This window comes from Vombatus ursinus, unplaced genomic scaffold (genome assembly GCF_900497805.2).
Source record: "Vombatus ursinus unplaced genomic scaffold, bare-nosed wombat genome assembly UNPS02011700.1, whole genome shotgun sequence".
Taxonomy (NCBI): domain Eukaryota; kingdom Metazoa; phylum Chordata; class Mammalia; order Diprotodontia; family Vombatidae; genus Vombatus; species Vombatus ursinus.
In genome coordinates, this window is record NW_020951478.1 from 6,010,622 (window position 1) to 6,034,267 (window position 23,646).

The window sequence follows — 23,646 nt, forward strand, 5'->3', positions numbered from 1 at the left end:
TGTCCTGTTTGATCATTATCATTTTATTACACTTACTTCTGACTTTCTAGTATGTCATTTGTCTTTCCAGTTACGTTGTTGTAGTTACTGTGTATATTGATAACTTGGCTCTGTTTACTTTATTCTGCATTAGTTGATACAGAACTTTCCATGCCTCTCTGTATTCATCACACACATCGTTTCATAAGCACACTAATATTCCATTACATTCATGCACCACAATTTGTTTAGCCATTCTCCAATCAATGGGCATTGACTTTGTTTCCAATTCTTAACTATTGCAAAAAAGTGCTGCTGTTAGTTTTTTGGAGGTTTTTGTTTGTTTGTTTGTTTTTGTTTTTGTTTTGTCAATGGCTTCCTTGGGCTATAAGCTCAGTAATGTATAGATAGACCCTTACTTTCAATCATAACCTGTTATCTCACAGACAATCTGGCCTTAGACTAAAGCAAGGAATGGAGAGCTTAGTTGTGGGCTTGTCTGCAAGACTACCCCTGAAGGGTTCTTTCCTCTCAATTAAGAGATCCACAATGTCAGTAATCACCACGAAGTTCTCATGGACTTTTATCTGAGAGGCATAGACTATAAACTCCCAAATCTTCATACTGCAATACTCAACTAATAGAGGAAACCAACAGATACTTTTCTTCCTATTTTGCAGATAAAAATAACAAAAAAACAGAGAATCAGGGAAGTCAAGGAGAGAGTCATTGGGAAATATGGCATTAGATTTTTAGAGTCTTGACAATAAATTTTATTCTCCAGTCATCCTATTTGGTAGTTGGTATTTATGCTTTTATACTGAACAATTACTAGTATAAATAACAAAAGCATGAAGGAGAGGCTATCTAATATGGTAGAAGAGGCAGCAAGGCCACAGAGGCTAGAATGCCAGACTTGAATTTAGGAAGACCTTGGTGTGTGACCCTGGGCTAGTCGCTTAATGTTTCTGAGCCATGCTTCTCTCACCTCTTTTCTGTTCTAGGTGAAGGGATTGGAGCCTCCTTTCAGAAGGGAGCATCTAGGGTTCGCAGCATCTCGTTTGGTTAGCACTGGTGCCCAGAGGAGCAAGGAGTGACTTTGGAAAGTAACTTTCAGGCCCCAACCCAGGGTAGGTGAGATGGAGTAGTTAGGTCACAACAGGAAATGAGCTTGGTGGGGTATGGAGGAATTGTACTAAGAGTGAGCCTTCTCTCTCCAATGATCAAGGTGGAATAAGGGAGAGCATTCCTGAAGTGTTGGAGGAAAAGTTTTGAATTTTGCTCTTGATACAGCTTCAAATCTCTTTGTAAAAGGTAATTGATGTTGTTAAATGGAATTGAGATGCTGTTCCCTGGCACCTAATAGTAAGGGGAACCTAGCCGGGGGGGGGGGCAACTCAAGCTGATGACAGAGAAGACACCCTAAGAAAGCCTTGAGGATACCCAAGTGGCAAATGGAACCTTCCTGGCTCTGTAAGAGTGAGCCAAAGCATACTCACTACATAAGGTTCAACTGAGACAATGCATGTAAATCCCTTTGCAAATCTTAAAGCACTATATAAAGGTGAACTATTATGAATGACAGAAATAGCATTTATTAAGCACTTACTGTGTCCCAGGCACATACTACAAGCTCAATAATGGCAGTTCTAGCTCTTACAGAACTTTCATTCTAATAAGGGAAGACGACACATGTAGGGGAATGGTAGCCAGAGATGGGTGCTTTGGACTGAGAAGTCACAGAGATAATGAGTGGAGGAATAGAGTGTTGACTGAGGTATCTCTTCCAGGACTGGTACTGTTGCCTTGGTTACTGGACCTACAGCAGGAAGTTGTGAAGGATGGGAAGATCTCACTGGTGTTAAGTATCAGAGGCAAGATTTGAAACCAGGTCCTTTGACTCCAGGGTTAGTGTTTCTCCCACCATACCACTCTGCTGAATGTCCTTTATGTACTTAAAGGGAAAGACTGGATCTTGCTTTATTCAAATGTACAGATGAGGATTACGGCTAGGACTAGGCAGGAAGTAAGCCAGAGGTTGGCATTTAGGCAGCTTAATCTTTTGGTTGCCTTTGAAAAGAGAGAAGTTTCTTGGAGTGAATTCTAACCATGGTTGTACCCCTTCTTCCTCTGTCCTTCCATTTTTTTTTTTTTTTATGGTGAGGCAATTGGGGTAAAGTGACTTGCCCAGAGTCACACAGCTAGTGAGTGTTATGTGTCTGAGGCCGGATTTGAACTCAGGTCCTCCTGAATCCAGGGCTGGTGCTCTATCCACTGCACCACCTAGCTGCCCCTTGTCCTTCCATTCTTTTGAAGATCATGAGCAAACCACTCCCCTTTCTGTGACTTTCCACATCAGTGTTGGGAGTTGCCCACCCCTCCCTCATGGGCTCTACATCCCCTCTGAAGCAGTTGTGGTCAGAGACTCGAAACTTGAGAATCTGCTACCATTAGGTCCACCAGCAAGTCTCTATTGAGCAAGCAGCCACATGCCCAAAGTGAAAAACAGAGGTCACTCCCAACCCCCTTTAGAAGATTATAATATGGAGACAAAGGTCACATATGAAAGGCAATTAGGAAAAAAAAAGCAATTAAGCAACAAAAGGAAAAAGTATAAAAATCAAGTGACTGTTTCTATGGAAGAAGGAGAACTGCCCTTCTTGGGCCTGGAGGGCAGAACCAGGAGCCATGCCTACAACTTGCAGGGTGTAAATTTCAGGTCGATATAGGGATAGGGGCCAGACTTGTGTTTTCATTAAGATTAATAAAATAATTTAATAAATAATGTTAATAATATAGAGAACTCCCAGGTGAGGAAACAGCCTTTAGAAGGTTGGCAGATCCTTTGCAACTTGGCATTACGAAGGTTGCCAATCAGTAAATGAGCATTTATCAAGTACTTATACCATGTGCCAAGCACTGTTCTATGCACTTTGGATACAAAGAAAATCAAAACAAACAGAAAAAAAAAGTCTGCCTTTAAGGAGCATGATTCTAATGGGGGAAACAACGTGTAAATAACTTGGCCCAGACAAGAGTATGGATGGAGGAAGCTCTGAAAGCAGAGACATCCTGGGGGATGAAGAATGTGGGCTTTGAGCTAAGTGTTGAAGTCAGAGATACTTAGAGCCCTCAAAGGTTAACTGGCTTACTCAGGGTTACACAGCCTCTATAGGACTGGAATCCAGGTATTCCGGGATTCATGGCCAGCTTTCTATTCCCAAGTCACCTTGTGAACTAGTGAGCTTCCCATCAAGTATTCAAGCAGGGGTAGGATGACCACTTTCCAGAAACATTAGATGGGATTTGTGCTTTAAAAGATGATTTGAGGGTAACTAGGTGGCATAGTGGATACAGCACTGACTCTGGAGTTAGGAGTACAAGTTCAAATCTGGCCTCAGACACTAGCTGTGTGACCCTGGGCAAGTCACTTAATCCTGATTGCCTCAAAAAACAAACAAACAAGCAAACCAAAAAAAAAAAAAAAAAAAAGAAAGAAAGAAAGAAAAAGAAGAAGAAAAAGAAAAAGATTTGGACTAAATGACCTTTGAGCTAACTTCTAGCTCTGAGAGTCTGTGGCAATGTCTCAGTGCATTAATTGTCTTCCCCACAGAATATATAAAATTTCAGGGGTTAGAGGGAAGAAAGAAGCATTTAAGTGGGTACTCATTTGCCAGGCACTTTATGCCTGTATCAATATCAGAACTTCTGTATGCTTGCTCAGCAGATTCTGAGACATCAGTTCATAGGAATGAACCCCAGAGAACTAGCTCATGGACCTTAGTTTCAGAGGAGGAAACGGATATCCAGAGTCTAAGCTCACAGTCAGTATTCAAACATGGTTTTTGATGCCAATTCTCTTTGCTATGGTCTACCAGTTAACAACCAATAAATAAAGAAAAGAGAAAGGACATGTCTGCCATGATCTCATTCCTCTGGACTGTTAGTATGGAGGAAGAACACCTCATCTTGGCCTCTGGAACCTTCTCCTTACAGGGCCCTGTTGACCTGGTTCAATCTCACCTCAGTTGTATAACCTCAGCCATGGTGGTCCCTCTGAAAGTACCATTTTCTAAAAAGTAATCAGGAACAACACCAAAGTGTTTCATGGCATTGCCCACACTCACATATTATGACTTCAACCACAATACAAGTACAGGGCTAAGGGTAAAGGAAGGTTTCACAAAGGTTTATTTTAGAACCATGAAGGCAGCTTTTCAATGAGTCCATTACATCACTGAATGAACAAACATACATTTCAGTTACATGGAAGAGGACAGAAGAAAAGGGAGTGGAAGGAAAACAACTATGCCATTCTGCAGCATTTTATCATATTAGATATGTATTATTTAACTGAAGAAACTTTAATCTTTATTACATTGTGGAATCCCTTTGTAATTGGAACAGAAATTTCCTCAAGATAATGTTGAGATGGCTGTCTCGGAGCAGGTGGCAAGATCTGATTACTGAGGACTTAACAGTATTTTGTTCTCATATCCAGAGCAAAGAGTAGAGGATTTAAAAATAGACCAGCATTCAAGAGATTCACTCCAACTTTCATGTTTATTACATTTTCACCCTGAAATTCACAGAGAACTTCCTCATTTTAAAAGAGGAGCTAAATAATAAATGTATAAAATAGGGCTATTGTAACCAAGTAAAGATCTGCCCCATAGAGGCTGATGGGGTAATATAGAAAGGCAGGAGCCACGTTCTTGACTACAGCGAGTAAGAAGCAGGCCCTAGAACCAGCTTTGACTTGGCCAAGTACTTTTCAAGTCATACAGTATATATTAAGTTTGGAACTCCTAATATAACATTTTTCTTTTACAAAATGACAACACATTGAAAAACACATCCTTCAACATGTAATAGCAATAACATAAAATGCAACTGAAGATGTAATGGTTAAAAGAAACAAGTGTTTTGGTCCATACGTTATGTTGGTATATTCTAGTGCTGAAAGTGCTTTTATCATTTAATAACAAAAGATATAAATATAAATATAAGCAAACCATTTCCCCCTTTATATTGGCAATTGTCCTCCCTCTCCATTAATTAGAGAAGGAAGAAAAGGTCCAAGTGTCAAGGCCTGATCTGAGTCCTATCTGCCTCCTTGTTTCTAATCTGATCATCAAATCAGCATGTAATTTCAATGACTTTTTCCTCTGTGAGTTTGATTCCCTTATGATTGCTGAGCCAATTCAACAAACATTTGTTGTCTCCAACATACAAGGCACTGTGCTAAGTGCTAGGGACAAAGAAACCTCATCCCTGAACTCAAAGAGCTTATCTAATGGGGGGCGGGGGGAGGGAGAGAAGAGACACAAAAAGGAATGAGATGAGGCAGAAGGTGATGAGGGAGATTCACAAGAATGAATATTTGAAACATCTCTTTAGGAAACTGTACAGTGATTAGCCACCAGCCTCTTTTCCTAACAAAATATCCATGTAGCTATAGATAAAAAATATAGACTGTGCTTTCTTGGAATTTGATTGAGGAAACTAAGGGAGAGTGGTCTTCTCTCATTTATCTGGCTTAATCAAGCCTTGCAGATAATCACTTGCCTAGTACTGAGAGTGGATGGCTTATGATTAAGCCCAATGATAAACATGGAATTCTACTAATTTTAACTAATTGTGAATGTCAGTGGTAGAAACAGTGATGTTAAAAACAACTATATGGTTTGTTAAGTTCTGAGTTCTTATCTGCAAGGCTGAGATGAGGTTTAAAAATGAAGATAATTTTACACTATATAATCATAAAATACTTTAGGCATTGGAAATAGAAGGCAAAACTAGCCTATAGCAGAAACAGAATGGGGACTGTATTGATAATAAAGGGACAAAATGGCATTTTGGAAGCCCTGCAGGGCTAAATATCCCAACGGTCAGACTAAGCTCTGTTATCTCTGTTTCTTTAGGGAAAAAAGTACTCTAATTCTCCTGGACATGTGTAGTTCCAGTCAGGGTTCATCCAATTCTCCCTCTGAAAAACTTCTAAGGATGGAGGGCTTCAGCTGCCAACTTCCATACCAGAAGACTTAGTTGTAGTGGACACAGCAGGTAGTTAGAAGTTAGCTTAAGACCGAGTGAAGTTTCACAGGATTGGGTGGGACAGAGCCACGCCCTCCCGTTGTCTCTACAGCAGGCTTGCAAGCCTTCACTCTCCCAAAGATCTTGGAATACAAACAGCTGGTGGTGTCCTGAGGCTGCTCTTGGGATGAAGGAGGCAGTGGTGGCCAGGTCCTAACAGCCAATTTGAAATTAATAGGTTAAATTCCTCAAGGACAAATACAGGTGGAAGGTAGTGTTCTATAGCCATCCCATGGCACCAACCATTGGGCTAGGTACCCTGAGAATACCCAATACTTATCAAATGACAAGTTGATGAAATTAGGGGCCATTTCAAGCTAATAATTTCAGGCATTTATAAATGAAAGGAAGCCTTGAGATGAGAAGAGAGTCTTTCAACTGGAACGATACACGTGATCAGCTAAACCTATTTCAAAGCACAGGATACTGGGAATGATGTTTCTTCTTATGGTCTTAACCCCCTAAAGATAAGTGTTCTAATAGCAAAAAATGTATAGTGTTCCAGGAATGTACAAAAGTCTTAGAGCAGTTTTAACCTTTTAAAGCTTAAAATGCACAAAAGACCTTTGGGACATCCTATTTTTTTTTTTTTTTGGCAATTCATATCACATAAGACTGTAATTAATTAAATGGACAAATCAGTTTTAAGAGTTAATTTTATTCTTGTCTCCCCCATTCAGGTTGCTGCATCCTTCCTTACTTTCACACTTTAAAAGAACACAAGTATACACACACACACACACACACACACACACACACACAGAGTACTACTTAAACTATTGTAAAGCAGACAAAAACGAAGAATTTCTTAGGTCTGCATGAAAAATATAAATTGTCAGAAGAAAGATTTTTTATATCCAGTACTTTAAGATGTAAACTTTGTTGACAAGATCATTTACGTATAATTAAGAGGCAGCTGTGACAGTGGATAGACAGCTGGCCTCAGTCAGGGAGACCAGGTTTCAGGTCCTGCCCCTGACTCTTGGCAGCTGTATGACATTGGGTAAATCACTTTACCTTTCAAATGCTCTAGGCAAATTTCCAAGTCTATAAGTTGTGCAGTGAAGGTGCTAACCTGCATTGATAGAGGAACCCACAAATTCCCTATACCTGTGGAATCACAGGTTCAGTCCTTCTCCCTAGCCCTTAAGATCCTGCAATGTGATCACAAACTGGGGAATCTCATCTGCTGAACACTGATGTCTAATTACTTTAATTTGCAATGGCTCTTCTCAGACAAAATTAGGGCTCAATCAACAAACTGACACTAGCAAAAAAAAAATATTTTTTAAATGAAGCTTCAAAAGAATGAGGGTGCTAGGTGGGTAGGGAAGACATCTACCAAGAAGAGCCCACCAAAATGGTTCCTTCACAGTCAGTCCTCAGAAAAATAATACACCGTATACACTTGTGGGCACCCGAAAAGGGCATATGCAGACATGCAACAAATGCCCTATTATGACATACTCACCAGCCTGCTGGCTCATGAACAGAGTTGGTGACAGAAAGTATACTTTGTAGAAAAGAACTCAGGACTCAGTGGTATGATACTTCTTACCTACCAGTGGCCTGGTTGGAGGCCTTCAAATCACTCCAGAGACCAGGCCTGTATTGTTACACCAGGCGATATTCACAGTCCTCTAAAGTAAAAGTTTCCAGAAATCAACAGTTCTTCCAGAGATGTCTTATTGTATTCCCCTCTTCCCCTACCCTTCTCCCAAGGCTCCCCTACTTTAGCCAAAGAATGTCATCATCACTACTGATCATCATTGATCTGTCCAACTTGGCTGAGATGTAGCTCTGCTTGAGGGTGGGGCTTCTTAGCAGATGACCTCTTAAGGTCTTTTCCAGTTCTGGTATTCAAAGATTCATTTATTATTATTAAGGCAAATGAGACTGACAATTTAAAAGTCAATCAGAAAGACTGGTTGCTCAGGCAGAGAAACAAAACAAGGCTTTAAGTTGTACTTTATCTGGAACTTTTTTTTTTTTTTTTTGCTATTATGGTAGAGTTGCTGCCTCTTGTGATGCTAATTCCTAAGAAGTAAATGAAAGAAAGGGATGGTTACTTTTTGGGTCAAATATGGGGGAGAAAAATCACAAAATTCTACATTGTAATGGTGACTCCTTTTTGGGTGTAAGTTGAACTAGATGGTCACTCTAAAGATTCTGTGAAATCATCACAATTTCCTGTTTTCAAAAAATAGCCAGTTTGGGCAACAATGGTACATATGTCAGGTACAAAGACAAGCCAAATGGACAATAATTGAAAAGGAAGCTTAAGAGAGACAGCCAACTCTCCACAGAGAAATGCAAGAGGGTGGTGCCAGCTTCCAATTCTGACTGACAGATGCTTTCACTTTCAGAAAGCACCTGGTGGAGAGACATCCCACGAGCAGAGAATTCTCTCTCAGCTAGTTCTGGGAAAAGGGTATAAGAACAGAGGTGGGGACAGGATTCAGTCAAAGGGTAGCACTTGAGGACCTAGAAGGCACACTTAGCCTCAAGGCCACAGGTTCCCCACCCCTGGTACAGAAACACAAGTTAAAAATGAATGCATTCACAGAGTTTCCAAGATAACCACTTCATGTTTGCCAAACCATGTTTGCTGAATCCAAATGATCTCAAGGACACTCAGACAAGAGAAGGAAAAAGCAAATTAGTGAATGTTTAGAAACATCACAGTATTTTCTTTTTTTTAAGCAAAACTTATACCACTGATGAAACTTGAGATTACCTTGACTGACTTTAAACTATGAGAAAATCTTTGGGCTTGGATAGGAATATGGTGCTAGAAAGACGTGTAAAAGCTTTTGAATACAGACATCCATGCTGAGAAATGACATTTAAGTCAAATGCCAGTAAGCTAAAAGAATCATGTGTGATTCTATAGGAGTGCAAGTATTTGTCCAATGAGATTTTGGCTCATCTGGAGAATGCGTGCATAAGGCCCGATGGGTACTTGTCCCATCAATTCCTTAATACTAGATTTCCCTTTTCTTGTACTGGCCAGAATGCGAAGAGGAAGAAGGCAAAATGGAACGGGAAGCCTTCTACTCATATATACACTATAGACATTTGAACATTTTAAAAATCAGAACGTCATCTGGTTCTTTTTAAAGGTCTTAAATGAGACAGACAGACATGCAGAAGACATTCAAAACAGTGATTATAGCAGCTATTGATAGCAGGGAGAGGATGTGGGGGAGGCAAAAAAAAATGGTAAGTGGTTATATTCCTTAGGGTATTTTGTTCTATGTACACTTTTGGGGGTACAGGGGTGAGTTACAGTAACATGGGGATATTTCTCTCCCCATCCCTTTGTTAAAATTTCTTGTTTCCAAGCATAAATGTTCAATTTAATAAGACAACGCACAGTGTTATTTTCCTCCAGGCCTCTTGGGCAGTCATAACCACCACCAAGTTATTGAAGAGGTCACAGAACCAGGAAGCAGAGCTTGCCATCATGAGGGCCTGGTTTTCTAGTCTGGTGCTAACCATCAGCCATGCCAGAAAACCAAGAAGAGGGGAAAAAATAAATGGTAAAAATAAGTCCCTAGTACCATAGCTTTCTGCTTTCCAGAAAGGAGGAAATTAAAAGGGACACTTTCCATACCCTTCCCTCCCTCAACCTATCCTTTGAAAAAAGTTCCCAAACTCAGATATGTACAGTGGTAATAAGGTTTTTCAGTACAGTGGAAATAAAGTTCTTCATAAAAGAGAACAAAAAAGTAAATTTTCTAGATAAGAAATGAGCACATTTTCTAAGTTCTATAGGAGGGAAAGGGATTGGTTCTCCTTTTCACATCTAGAAGAGCTAGCAATTTCCCCTGCCTGGGTTTCATTCCATTTCTTTTAGGGTTCAAAATGAAAGAAGTTAAAAAAAACCCCAACACAATAATAGGCCATTTTGGTTCACTTTAAAAAGCATTATTTTACATTTCATTTAAAAAGTTAAAGTTTTTCCCAAAAGGAAAATAGCATGAGAATGCAGAATTCCACAATGCCAAGTGTCTCAAGGGATAGAACACTTAAGTATGTAGGGTGCCTGGATCAATTCCATGATCTTTTTTTTTCTTAATGCATAGTTTGAGTAGGGAAGAAAAAAGAAGAGATCCAATTAAAATTTTATACAAATGAACCCAAGTTCAGAAATAACACATAACTAAGAGACAACTGGTTTTATAACATGTAGCTTGGTGAAACCTGAGAGAGAGGCCTGTCACTAAAATTTCATTTAAAATAGCTTGTGTGCTTACAGCTGAGTTCAGATTAACACAGACGCGAATGGGAGATGCTTTCAGCTGTAATCATCCACTTCTTGGACATCTTTTAGGTGGCTGTGGGGCAGCTTAACCACTATTTTTAGGAGAAGCAGGGGAAAGGCAGGAAAAACTCCATTTTCCTTCTCTGGTCCAGGAAACAGAGAAGTTAATTTGTTAGCTAAAGACTGGATGGAGTCAGGGACTGCTGCTTAGCTCCTTCGAGAAGTCAGTCAGTCTTCACAGATGTCTCCACTGAATTGGAGATGAACCCAGAAACATCAACAATAAATAGCTTCAGCACATTCTTTCTGGACAGCAGATTTGTGATGAGCGGGAGGTCAAAGTGATGCTGACCCTGTGATAGAATACATCCTAAGGGGGAATGGGAGGAACAACAAAGCCCACCCCTAACCCCCTCAAAAGAAATCTCCCTTACTTCCCCAGTACAAACAAAGCAGCAAGAACAAGGAACTGCAGAAATATTAAACAGCCATCCCACACAGATTTTTTTTTTCCAGACAAACTCAAAACACTGAAGCATGGCCGGATTGTACAAACCATTTGCTTAAAAAAATATTTTTCTATTGTGTGAATAAGTTGAAATAAGAGTCTCCTTGACAGTGTTTGCCCCGCACAGGTAGACGACTTAAAAATGAACTCAGATTCTGGAGTCTCTCCCTTACTGCCCACCACACTCAGCTTTACTTCAATCTTCCTCGATGATTCAGGTTAGAATGACTGTTGCTTCCGGAAATACTGTCTTTTGGGTTCTGGAAGACATCATCAGGATACCACTGGTGTCATATCCCACAACTGTTTAAAAAAAAAAAAAGAGATCTCATGCGATGAACTACAATTTTATTGAGTTATTTAAAATATTTTATATCAATGTTAATATATCATATTAAGTTATGTTGTGTGATATATTTATGTAACAATAATAATAGCTAACATTTATATAGCACTTACTATGTGCCAGGCACTGTGCTAAGTGCTTTACGATATTGTATTTTATATTAATGTATTAATAAGTTACATTCATATCTGAATAATAAGAGTTGATCCTGTACCTCCTCCTCTACCCCCCCCCCCCAAAAAAAAAGCAGCTAGGTGAATTGGAAAGAACAGGGCACTTGCAATAAGGGGATCTGGGTTTAAATCCTGACTGTAATGTTTTAGCTGTATGTCCTTAGGCAGGTCATTTCATTTTTCTGAGTGCAGTTCCTGTACCTGTAAAAGGAGGGATAATCTCTACATTCTTATGTAGTTCTAAATCCAATGCTTCCTCTGAGCCTTTTCATTTAAGAGCTAAATCAAACTACAAAAACATAATTCTTAATCAAATAAGAATAAGGAAAAAGATTTGTTTTCTCCCACAACCAGTTTGGCCCAGGAAGAGAACACGACCAAAAGTGGGAACTTAGGGCCCATTTCAAAAATTCTCCAATACTGTTACCCATGGCCACTGGCGGTCAATTTTTGATTCTCAGGGAAGACATAAATGAGCACCCATTAGTTCTTTAAAGCAAGGAACTCCTCTGTTTTTCAAGACTGGGAAGCCCCTAGGACCATGTGATACTTAGAGAGGTCCTAGACTGCTGTTATGATAACCAATAATTCCAACAACTCACATTTCCATAGCACTTTAGATGCTAGCCTCCCACAACAGCCTTTGAAGCAGGGAGCACAACGTACTGTTATTCCCATTTTAGAGATGAGGAATTTTGTTTGTTGTTGTTTGGTCATATTTCAGTTGTGTTCGACTCTTTTTGACCCCATTCAGGGTCTTCTTGGCAAAGATACTGGAATGGTTTGCCATTTCCTCCTCTGACTAATTTTACAGATGAGAAAACTGAGGCAAATAAGGTGAAGTGACTTGCCTGGGATCACACAGCTAGTAAGTGCTTGAGGCTGGATTTGAACAGAGGAAGATGAGCCTTCCTGACTCTGTGTTCTATCCACTGAGCCACCTATCTGCCCCTAGAGATAAGGAAACCGAGACTCAAATGCTAATAATGGCTTACCCATTGTCATACAGCTAATACGAAGTGTGGGAGGTGGGCTTTGAATTCAGGTCTCCCTTGACTCCAAGTTCAAATCACTTTGCTATATTGCTACTGTCTCTCTGGGTGGAGCAGGACATAGCTACCATTTTTTTAAATTAGAAAAAACACTAGCTTTTTGATTGAATGATTGCTTTCACTGTAAAGAGGGACCTTATTTATTACTGTTTCCATCAGGAAATGGTGAATTTCCATTTTTTTTTCCAGAGAATCAAATTCACCCATTTACTATTTGAATAACTAAACAGAGCTTCCTGCCAATCATTTCTAGTTTAATAATTTAATATCTTCTTTTAAAAACCACATTTAATGTTTTTCCTTCATTTGCTTCATGCCTCAATTTTAGAATTCACTAAAATATATTTTATATTGGTGATTAGAAGTGGTAGAAGAAGGGTGGGTGGGAAACAGTATCATTTTTAGTCAATTCATCCACTGTATTCAACTATTAGAAGAGTGGAAAAACTGACCCATTAAGTGCTAAGTTAGCCCATTTTGCCATATGAACAGAAGATATTTCTTTCTCAGTCTCTTTTTACCCTACCCCGTCACCTTATCTTCTCCCCTCACTCTCCCACATCTACTTCACCCACCTCTCAAAGAGTTCTTTTAAAAAAAAGTTTAAATTAATATCTTTTGTTTTTATATTGCCTTAATTTCTAAATAATTTCTTCCTTACCCCAATAGCCATGCCCTCTTCACTCCATCAGAAGATATTTCTGTAGGAAAGATTTTATCTATGATCTTAATCACAGGCACGCCAACCCACAGTGATCTTACCTCCCATTAAAACGTTAGAGTACTTATTGAGAAATATGTCTGTGATTTCACCCACCTGGGGAGCCCCTGGTGAGGAATTTCTCCAACCAACACAAATTAATACCTACTCTGCCAATCAATCTTTGAGAGCTGCTGGAGGAAATGAGGTGACTTGACCAATGGACCACATCCATATGTGATAGGGTGGGACTTAACTTAAACCCACCTGACGGATCCAGTCTTCTACTCACTATGCTACACAAACTCATTATGACATTTATGTTTTATAATTTGATGAATGCTACCAAGAAGTAGAGACTGGACCTGTGATTTCACTGGCTAAGGAACTCCTCATTAGGAGATTCCTTTCTACCAAAACAGGTTGACACCTTCTCTGAAATTTATTCTCTGAGAGAGTGTGCTTAGAGCAGTGGTGTCAAACAGATACCGGCCACATAGTGACAGAAAAAACCACAGATTAACATTATCTATGCTGAACTGTATTTTTATGTATTTTGAGAAATATTTCCCAATTACATTTTAAATCTGGTTCGGGGCCACTTGGGAACTTTGGGGAGTCAGAGTTTGACAATTCCTGCCTAGAACATTGAGAGGTTAAGTGATCTGCTCAAGGTAACACAACCAGTATGTATTAGAAGCAGGACTCAGGTCTTCCTGGCTCCACCCATTGCGGATGGAGCATCCATCCTTCATGGAGCCACATATAGTTGTGTACTTTGTTATATGTGTATTCTATCAATTCAACCAAAATGTAAGTTCTGAGAGGGAAAAGATTGCCTTAAAATCCCTACAGCTCATTACCACTGCCTATGCAAAGTACGTGGGAATAATGCTGATCATCTGCATATTATCTCATGAATCAGAGATGCTGCTACCACATTACATCAAAATGAAAAAGGGAAAATTTTAACATAAAAAATAAACTGACCTAAGATGATCTCTTACCTTAATAACTTTGTCTGTTCCACAAGTCAATAACCATCCTCTGGTTGCATCAAAATGTACATGAACAATATTATGTTTACTGTCATGGAAGGTGGCTGTGGGTGCGCGTCTGGAAGGAAAAAATATATCTATTTAGTTGGCAAAAGACACATATGTATGCATGTGTTTATATACATGCACATATATTATACACACACACATATATTGTAAGCATAATTAGGAATAAACTTGGATCTCATTGTTAGCTATCTACAATAGTCTTACTTTCAGAAGGCCACTGCTAGAGACTTCACAAGATCTGACTTGACTTTATGGTACCTCAGTGCCTAGCACATAGTAAGTACTTACTACCTGTTTCTGGATAATATCTTTTATCAAGTAATCATTGGTAATATGTCTTTCATATGCCTCTCCATTGCCCTCTGGGTCACCCACAAATCTGATTTCTTTAGAGATTGTAGTGTTTAGTGATTTGAAGCCAGATAGCAGCATGGGAAGAATATTAGTGCTAAAAAGATGGATTTTTTTTCTGTGCAAGGAAGTAGGTAGGTATCATTTCAAATGTTCTACAATTTCCCAATTAGCCCATTCTCTTCCTCCTATTCAAAGCTGAGCTCAGTGCATTCCACCTGCATGGGCTAACCAAGCTTGACTAACTCTGGGCTTTCCATCTAACTACCCTAATTACTACCCTCTCTGATTGGAAGATAGGGGCATGAACTCCAAACCTTCATTTAAGGAGAATGCCTAGCCCAGACACGTCTCATTTCTCCCTGGCTGCCCTATGGGACTTGTTTGATTTATTTCAGCATGCTCCCATAGGCACTTTCTCCTTCTGCCTATCTCTACCTCCCCCTTCCCCGGCCAATTTTCAGCCTTCTATCGAGTGTTGTTTCCCCCCACTAGACTGTAAGCTTCTTGATAGCAAGGACTGTCTCTCCTTGCCCCCCCCCAAATTTCTTTGTTTTTGGGGGGGGGGCTGGGCAATGGGGTTAAGTGACTTGCCCAGGGTCACACAGCTAGCAAGTGTTATGTGTCTGAGGCTGGATTTTAACTCAGGTCCTCCTGAATCCAGGGCCGGTGCTCTACCTACTGCGCCACCTAGCTGCAACCCCCCCCAATTTCCGTATCCCTAGCACTTACCACAATGCCTGGCACATGGTAGGTGCTTAATAAATGCTGATTGACTGACTAAAGGTTATAGTCTAAATAAGAGAAATTCTTTATCCATTTAGTGTGGATTTTTAGGTCTTTGTAATAGTCATGGATCTCACTGAAAATAACAACTATTACTAACATAAGGAATACCCCACTTCTCATCCATTTGGAAGATATATTACATGACAATCAATTAACTGACAAGCATTTATAAGTTCCTACTATACATCTGGCACTGATAAGTGCTAGAGATATCAATATACAGAATGAAACAATGTCCACACTCATGGAGGTTAAATTCTATCATAGATTGGTGGAAAACTTTGATGAACAGACACACTTCCCTATTGTCATGCCTCATTTGATGTTGACAAGATCAGAGGACAAAGTTATTTCTGTGGCCATTTCTAACCCAAACCATTGTATGACTTTAATATATGCTGAAGAAATGCCTTGTTGGAAAGAGAGCCTGAATTTATTTCACTAAGACAAGTACTTAAATTAACCAACCAGCAATAAACATAGCAAGTTTTTGCAGCTGCTTTTCTGTCAATAAGTGATGCAGTCTTCTATGGGAAATTATTTGTGAAAACCTGCCTCTTCCCTCCACATATTTTCTTCAAGGATACCCTTTGAAATGTGTACTTCATTCTCATCAAGATTTTTTTCCCCTTTTCTTAAAATAGTATTGTATTTTTTCCAATTATGTGTAAAGACAATTTTTAACATTCATTTTTTATAAAATTTTTAGTTCCAAATTTTCTCCCTCCCTCTCCCCTAAGATGGTAAGCAATTTGCTTTAGGTTATATAGGTGCATATTAGTCATGTTGTATTATAGTTTTCAAAAGGAAAAAAAAACACCAAAAAAGGTGAAAACAGTACCTCATCAAGATTTTTCTTGAAAGATGAGAAAGTAGACATCCGTAGTTATTAATTTCTAACTGAGAGTCTTTGGCTGGGGATGGGATGGGGTGGTAATTATACTATTCTGGGTGTTTTCTAATCATTCAGCATCTTCTTTTGAGTTATGTTAAAAAAAAAAAACTTTCAGTGTTTTCCAAATTGGTTCACCTCAAGTCTTGGCTGTCATATTTCTCTGCTTAGAAAGGAAAATAAAGTGTCTGCTGGATGAAGCCGTTTCTGGGACCTTTTGTATTGGGAAGCTTCTGTAGGACAGGGTGATAGTCTGCATTTATGTGGATTTATTATTAATGTTATTAATAATAACATTTTTAGATTGCATTTTTACAATTTACAAAGTCCTTTCTTCAGAATAACCTTATAGGCCAGATAGTGCATATATCATCCTTACCCTAAAAACTGGAAAATGGGTTTAAAGAACTTTGTCATCTTACTAACAGTCACAGAACTAATAGAAGTCAGAGCTGGGACTCAGTGTCATCAGGAGGAGAACAGTGAAAACTTGAACATTGTTCAGAAGGGCAATTAAAATGGTGATAGGACCTGGAATCGTGCCACACAAGAATTGCTTGAAAGAATTGGGGACATTTATTTTGGAAAAGGTTAAGGAGGAGTGTGAATGATAGCTGTTATCAAGTACTGGAATGGAAGTTCTATGGAAGAGAGATTAAATTTGTTCCAAGGCACAGATGGTAGAACATTGGGTAGAAATTCTGGAAAGGCAAATTTAGGCTTAGTAGATATAAAGACAACATTTTTAATAATTAGAACTATCCCACTTAGCAGGTAGTTGATTTCTCCTAACTGGAGGTTGTCTAGAACAGCGCTTCTTAAACTGTGGGTTGCGACCCCATAAAATCTGACAACAGTAAAAGGTTTCTGAATGCGCAACGACCAAAAATTAGTTAAAAATCAAACCTGTAATGAATCCAACGTGTTTCTAGCAGTGCTTGCCTGTGTTCAACTTCACTGCAGCCTTGGTTCTGAACACAAAGCATGTACAGTCTGCACGGTGCATGCCCTCAGGCCACCAACACCACTGAATGTCACACACAAGTTGAAAAATCTTAAGAAGTCCTGCTCTAGCAGAGGCTGACTATTTGTTGAAAAGGAGGACACCTGTTGAGGTGTAAGGATGACGCGACACCTAAGGATCCTTCCAACTCAACAACCTTAGTCCTTCCTGTCAGGATGATCCCCCACCTGTGGTCACTGGAACCAAGGATGTGGCAGAGGCTGGTGACTGGAGCAGCAGTCCAGTGATTCAACCTATTCAGACCTGGGTAAGGAAAGTGTCCTAGATACCTAGTATCTATTAATAGTATTAATATTCATACCTAGCTATAATTTCTAGTATCTATTCATAGTACTAATACTATTGCCCTTTTTGTTTTTGCCATATAAACCTTCCAACTATTTCACAACCATCTAGAACTTATTTAGTTTTGTTAAAACACAACAGGAAAACACATATGATGGAACATTAATATCCAGGAGAAGATGTCATGGAAAGGAGCAGAAAAGCTTCTACTACAAACATGATGGCTTTTTACAAAACCACACAAAGTCTGACATTTGCTTCTGTAATTGAGCGGCTACAGCATCCTCAGACACCACCTAAGGTTCACTGCCAGCTTGGAGAGCCCTCCACTCAGCTGCCTAACAGTTGTGCTCATGGCTTTTACTCATCAAAACTCTTGTTTCCGGGTTTGCCCAGTTCAATACAAGATGGAGGGCCATCCTCTCGTCTCCTCAAAGATCACTGATGTATTAAAGAAGCAGACTCATGTGTTTCCCCCCCATGTACCATTCAGTCAGTCAACAAACTTTTATTAAGTGCCTGCCATGTGCCAGGAGCTATGTTAAGCCCTGGGAATAAAGACAAAAAGGCCAGCCTCAACAAGCATCACAAAATGCAAATATAAATTGAATATTAATCCCTTGCTTCTTACCATTAAAGAAAAAAAGAGGAGACTTGTAAGACATTTAAGGCATGACAGAGACTTTGGGAAAGATGTCTTCACCATCACCTAAAATACTAAGCTCTAAATTTCTATAATTGAGTAAAGGTTTATGTTGAAGAATTTTTTTAAAGCAATAACTTTTAGAAACTCAAACTAAAGAAGACAATCTTCTGTTCACATTTTAAACATTCTGAGACAATAAAACAATCACTCCAATACTGGGTTAAGCAGAAATACCAGAGGATGCTGAGACAAAGAGAAAATAGTTGCAGAATAGGAGTCAAGAGACTTGAGGGTTAGGCTAGGCTCTGCCAGCAGCAATTCATATGACCCTGGGCAAGTGGCTTTACTTCTTTACTTCTGTGTCTCACCTGTAAAATGGGTCTCAGTTATAAAAAGGTTGGACTAAGGAGACCCATGTTGGCTTCTAGCTCTAAAGTTCAATCGTGAGAAAACAGAATCCCACTAAAGCAAAAATCAGTTTGTTCATTTCATCATGGGAAGGTGAATGGGAGGGAAGATAATAAATGAGCAGAACTGCTGGTTAAATCTGGCTATTAAAAAATGGAATTATTAACAGAAATACTCTACTATGTACCTGGTAAGTGAAAACCAGAACTTGGAAAGCAGACAAATTAGGGTCGATTATTTGCATTACAAAAGGATTCTTCAAGTTTGTACAGCACTCGCTACAGATTCCTTTTAGATAATGAACTGCTAGAGTACATATAAAATATCATTCAATTTACAGTACATCTACTGCATCAAGTGATTTTTGACTCTCCAAGATGCTGGGGTAAGAGGGGGAGGGAGGGCCTAGGGAATGAAGTATTAATTTAGGTTGTTTCTTTTTAAAATATGCATAAGAAAAAACAAAGCACTCCATGGGATTCATGAAAAGGCAGAATGATTTCCAGGGTGATATGTGTACTTTTTATTTTTTTTTAATTAGACAACCTTAAATAAAGGGTAGCTCAAATGTTGGGACTGGTCCCCCAAAGTCCCTAGAATGTAATAACCTAGTGTGTATAGCATGGCTAATGGGAAGAATTATAGGAGCAGGTAATCTGAATAGCTAGGCAAATAGGTATTTGTCTTTGGAGGTGGAGAATAAGCAGCATCCTTTTGGAAAATTAAATCTATTTCCAATCTTATGGCCCCAGTGAAGATCACATGTTGGTCAAGAAAAAGATTCACATGCCCTTTCCATCTGGACAAATTACAGCAAGGCATAAGACAAAATACAGCAGGCATCTCAGCATTCTTTCTGTAATGGCAAACTGTCTGTAAAGATTTGCTCAGAGAGTACATTTAAACTGCAGAAGTGCAAGCATCCTGCAGTTTCCACTACTTGGACTGAGAATGGCAAAGGGATGGAGCTCTTCGAGGACCTACCACAAACTGCTTTGTTGTAGAGGAAGGTGAGAGAACATCTCGAGGATGTATTTTATCAGAGACTGTGGTATATCTTCTAAGCTGGCTGCTATTAAGACAGACAGACAATACTTTGGGTCCTCAGTTAACTGCAGCTACCACATCTGGCTCTTTTTACTTGAGTAATACAACATGCCATTGAGACTTACTCTTCATCCGTGATGGACTCGTGACAGCTGTCACAGACTCTCACTTCAAATTCAAAGCCCATCAGTGGGATGGAGGAACGCTTAGAGCTGCATTTGCCACAGACGGCCTTCCCACACTTCCTACAGTGGTGCTGGAAAAAGGAACAAGAGACAGAGACATTCAATATGGTCACCACCACACCTTGAGCCAGGGCCCTGCCCACTGCCTGCCAGAATCACGTATGGACAGCAAAGCCCAAAAGTGAAATGACTCATCCCTGAAATGGCCCATGATGGTGATAGAAATATGAGAAGGGAGTCTAGCCGGATTCTATCTGCTGTCATCTGTTTACTCAGAAATGTAAATATCAGCTCCTATGGATGAGGACCATTTGGTTGCCTCAAACCTTCCCCATTACAACATTCTGGGAATTACTGAAGGAGAAGGAACCAGCTTAATGCTGCATCTCCTAAGGGCGTTCCATTGCTAGGGATGATCAGGATTGGTTTGATGAAGAATGTGAGATGAAGACGACTTCAATTTTACGAGTAATCTAATGTTTGTCTCCTCTGAGAAAAAACAAGGCAACAATGGAGAAGACTGTGCTATGAGCAAACTTAAGGGCTGAAATTAAGAGAACATGGAAAGGGGAAAAGAGTGTTCTTTGCATGAATTTGCCCCTTAGTGTGGGATAAAAGTTCTTGCTTTCTATACTCTTCAATTTGGAGATTTTTTTCAGTAGACATCTCTTGAGTTCATCAAAAAGTTAAGTCTTTGCAATATGCAAGGCATTAAGGAGAACATAAATGACCTTTGCCCTCCAGGATCTTATATAAAAGGAAGACTAAGCCATGTGCATTGGACAGATACGATTCAGAGCAGAAAAAAACTAGACCAGCTGAAGTGCTGTATGTGAAGAGGGAGGGAGACTAAGTGGATAAGTGACTACATTTTCCTACAACTGAATGAACTATAATAGGCAAAGTGTAACTGAGAGGAATTAATTTTAGTCACAAGGTGACTCCTTTTCCCTGAAAATTTTCCAAAATAACCCGATAAGATAAAGTTATTCAGTGTGTGTGTATATGTGTGTGTGTGAATGTGAAGTACCCAATGAACTGACCTGTCTCAAGCCAATTTTTTTACTGTCCCACATTTGCTTGAAGTTCCAGAAGAAAGGCTGGTCACACTTCTGACAGGAATCACTGTCCAACCATTCAGGAGTCTTGTCAACAGAAAACACAAATAGGAAAGGCTACAATGACAATCAGTTTTCAATGGATGCAACTGAAATAAATTCACTGATCCACAAGCATCAATGCTACCTGAGTATCAACAAGACAAAACCCAAACAGTCCTTGTCCTCAAGCTTACACTCTTTTGGAAGGAGGTGGGGTTGGGGAAACAAAATGATCACAGAATAAAGTAAACAGGGCAGAGATAGGGCCTGGACCTGGCTTTCAAGGGTGTCAAGTACTCCCAGATGAGGAAAACGCCTTGTAACAATGCAGTCCTCTTTGAAAAACTGTAGAGAGCTCCATAGGATAGAGGCATTAAACTCAAGGGAGCTCAGACCCTGAACAAGATTAAAATAAAAAATTAAAAGTAAAACTGGGAAATGTTTAACAATATAAATAAACAACCAAAATAGATGTTAATATGTGGTTTTCTAAGCTAGTATGTGTCTGGGATCCATTCGAGTCTGACCCCACTGGCCTAGAGCACTGAGAGATGAAGAGCCAATGTCATGCAGCCATATTATATTCTAAGAAGATCCATCAATGTTGCCAGAATTCCCAAGGGTCCTTGATATAAAAAGGGTTCCTTGCTTTAAGAACTGAATTAGCTACTGGAAACCTAATACTTTAGACCAAGGTTGGCGCTACTATGTTATCAAGACAACCTATAATTCTGTGATATAAATGGAGAGAGAAATATCAGTTTTTTTAAAATAATAAAGCAGGTGTTGAAAAGTAGGAAACAGAGGCATTTACACAGCCAAGTTTGACCATTTCTAAATGCAAGCAGGTCACATTGTGAAAGATGACCAAGCAGGTAATTAAAGCTGTTAAGAGAGCAAAGCTTCTCCTAGATAGAGGAACATGCTATAAATACCCTTACTGAGGACCAGAGGCTCACAGAGCTAAAACTGGAAGGCACCTTAGAGGTTATTGTGTTCACCCCCACTTATTTTACAGATGAGGAAACTGAAGCCCAGGGAGTTTAAACAGATCGCCAAAGTCCAACAGGCAGTAAGTGGAAGGGCCAGGATTTGAACTTGGGGTCCCTGGTCTATAATGCAACGCTATGCCTCACTTTTCTGTTAATGGTGTCAAGATGTTTTGTCTTTTTTTGGGTGGGAGACAAATATTTAATGATATTTTACTGTACTTTTACTTATCCCTCACTCCAAAGAATGATTTTTTAAAACAACAAATATTAAAAAAAAAAAAGAATAGAGAGAAAATTTAGCATAACCTATCAAACACACCTAAAAAATCCTTTGTTTTATGCAATGTTCCACGCCTCTGGGCCCCCATTGCTGCAAAAGAGTGGGGGGAAGAGACATTTTCAGATAGTTCTTCTTTGGGGTGAAGCTTATTCTTTAGTTTCACAACATTCAGTTTCCTCTAACATTTTTATTAGTCATTGTGTATACTGTTCTCCTGGCTCTGCTTTGCATCTGTTCATGTAAGTCTTTCTATTCTTCTCTGTATTCATCACATCTGTTGCTTCTTATAGCACAGTAATATTTCCTTACATTACTGTCCCACAATTTGTTTAGCCTTGCCCCTTATCTTTGTTTCCACTTCTTTGCTAATATGAAAAGTGCTACTATCATTATTTGGGGGCATATGGAGCCTTCCTTTTGTCAGTGATCTCTTTGAAGGGTATATGCCTATCAGCGGAATCTCTGGATCAAATATTATCGACACTATAGTCACTTTGCATATTTCCAAAAAGCCTTCTAGAATAGTTGTAACAATTCATAGCTCTATCAACCAAGCATTAGTATGTCTGCTTGTCTTTCTACGACTCCCACAAAATGGACTATTCTCATCTTTTGTCATGCTCAGGGGTATTTTTCAAGAATAAAAATTTTACAATTTCCCACTACAAAACAGTAATGCTGACTTTAATTAGTTACTAATAGAACTCCTGTGGATTAATGGATTGAACAAATAAAGCTTTAATCTTCTTAAGCATTTAAGTAATGACACTTAAAAGGTATTACACTGCCAATAATAACAGCTACTCTTACAAAGTGGGAATGGAACAGGGAGGTATGAAGTCATGGGGCTGCCTCTGTTGTCTTTCTAAGTGTAGCTCTCCTCCTATGGCCTTTGTGCATACATAAAGAAACAAATGACAAAGACAAGATTATATATGTAATGGCTAATTCTTCTTAAAAACCAGCCTAGAGAAACGGGAAAATGATAATTACAAAGCTCGTATCACAGTAAACTTTGGTGGAAAAATAACTGTAAAACCAAAAGGTATTTCCTCTCAAAAAAATTATCATTTGAGAAGAATGCTGTTGCTTTCTATTTAAAAATGACCTATCTAGATCCCCCAAATATGTCTATTTGGGAATGAGTTTAGCACATAACCACTCAAGTGGAAGTATGAGAATCAGTGAATTTGGAAACCATCTTAGTGATTTTTCCTGTTCAAAAGAGTCAAGTATCTTAACATTCCCAAATAATATTTCTCAAACACTTACCAACTATTTCCCTAAATAACATCATAATTTCCCTCAATAACAGAAAGTACTTGAGCATTCTATTTTGGTAGCATGTCTTAACACTGCACAGAACTAATCACCTTAAAATAGACATTTAGTTTTCCCTACAAACATTTTTATTGCTAGTGGGAGAACAAGCCCTAAGTGATGAAACCTCTTAGTCAGG

General features: G+C 39.2%; 1 protein-coding gene across 2 annotated transcripts in view; it reads right to left on the reverse strand.

Moving 5' to 3' along the window:
* Nucleotides 1-4,152: 4,152 nt before the first annotated feature.
* The window catches only part of WDFY2 (WD repeat and FYVE domain containing 2), a 158,569-nt gene continuing 139,075 nt past the window's right edge, over nt 4,153-23,646 (reverse strand). For both annotated transcript variants that reach the window (XM_027856891.1, XM_027856892.1), the window contains exons 9-12: nt 20,859-20,960; nt 19,756-19,886; nt 14,129-14,237; nt 4,153-11,153 (exon numbers count right to left, since the gene is read on the reverse strand). In XM_027856891.1, the coding sequence (XP_027712692.1) occupies nt 11,124-11,153; nt 14,129-14,237; nt 19,756-19,886; nt 20,859-20,960 (372 nt within the window). In that variant the 3' untranslated portion in view covers nt 4,153-11,123. The remainder of the gene's footprint in view (nt 11,154-14,128; nt 14,238-19,755; nt 19,887-20,858; nt 20,961-23,646) is intronic.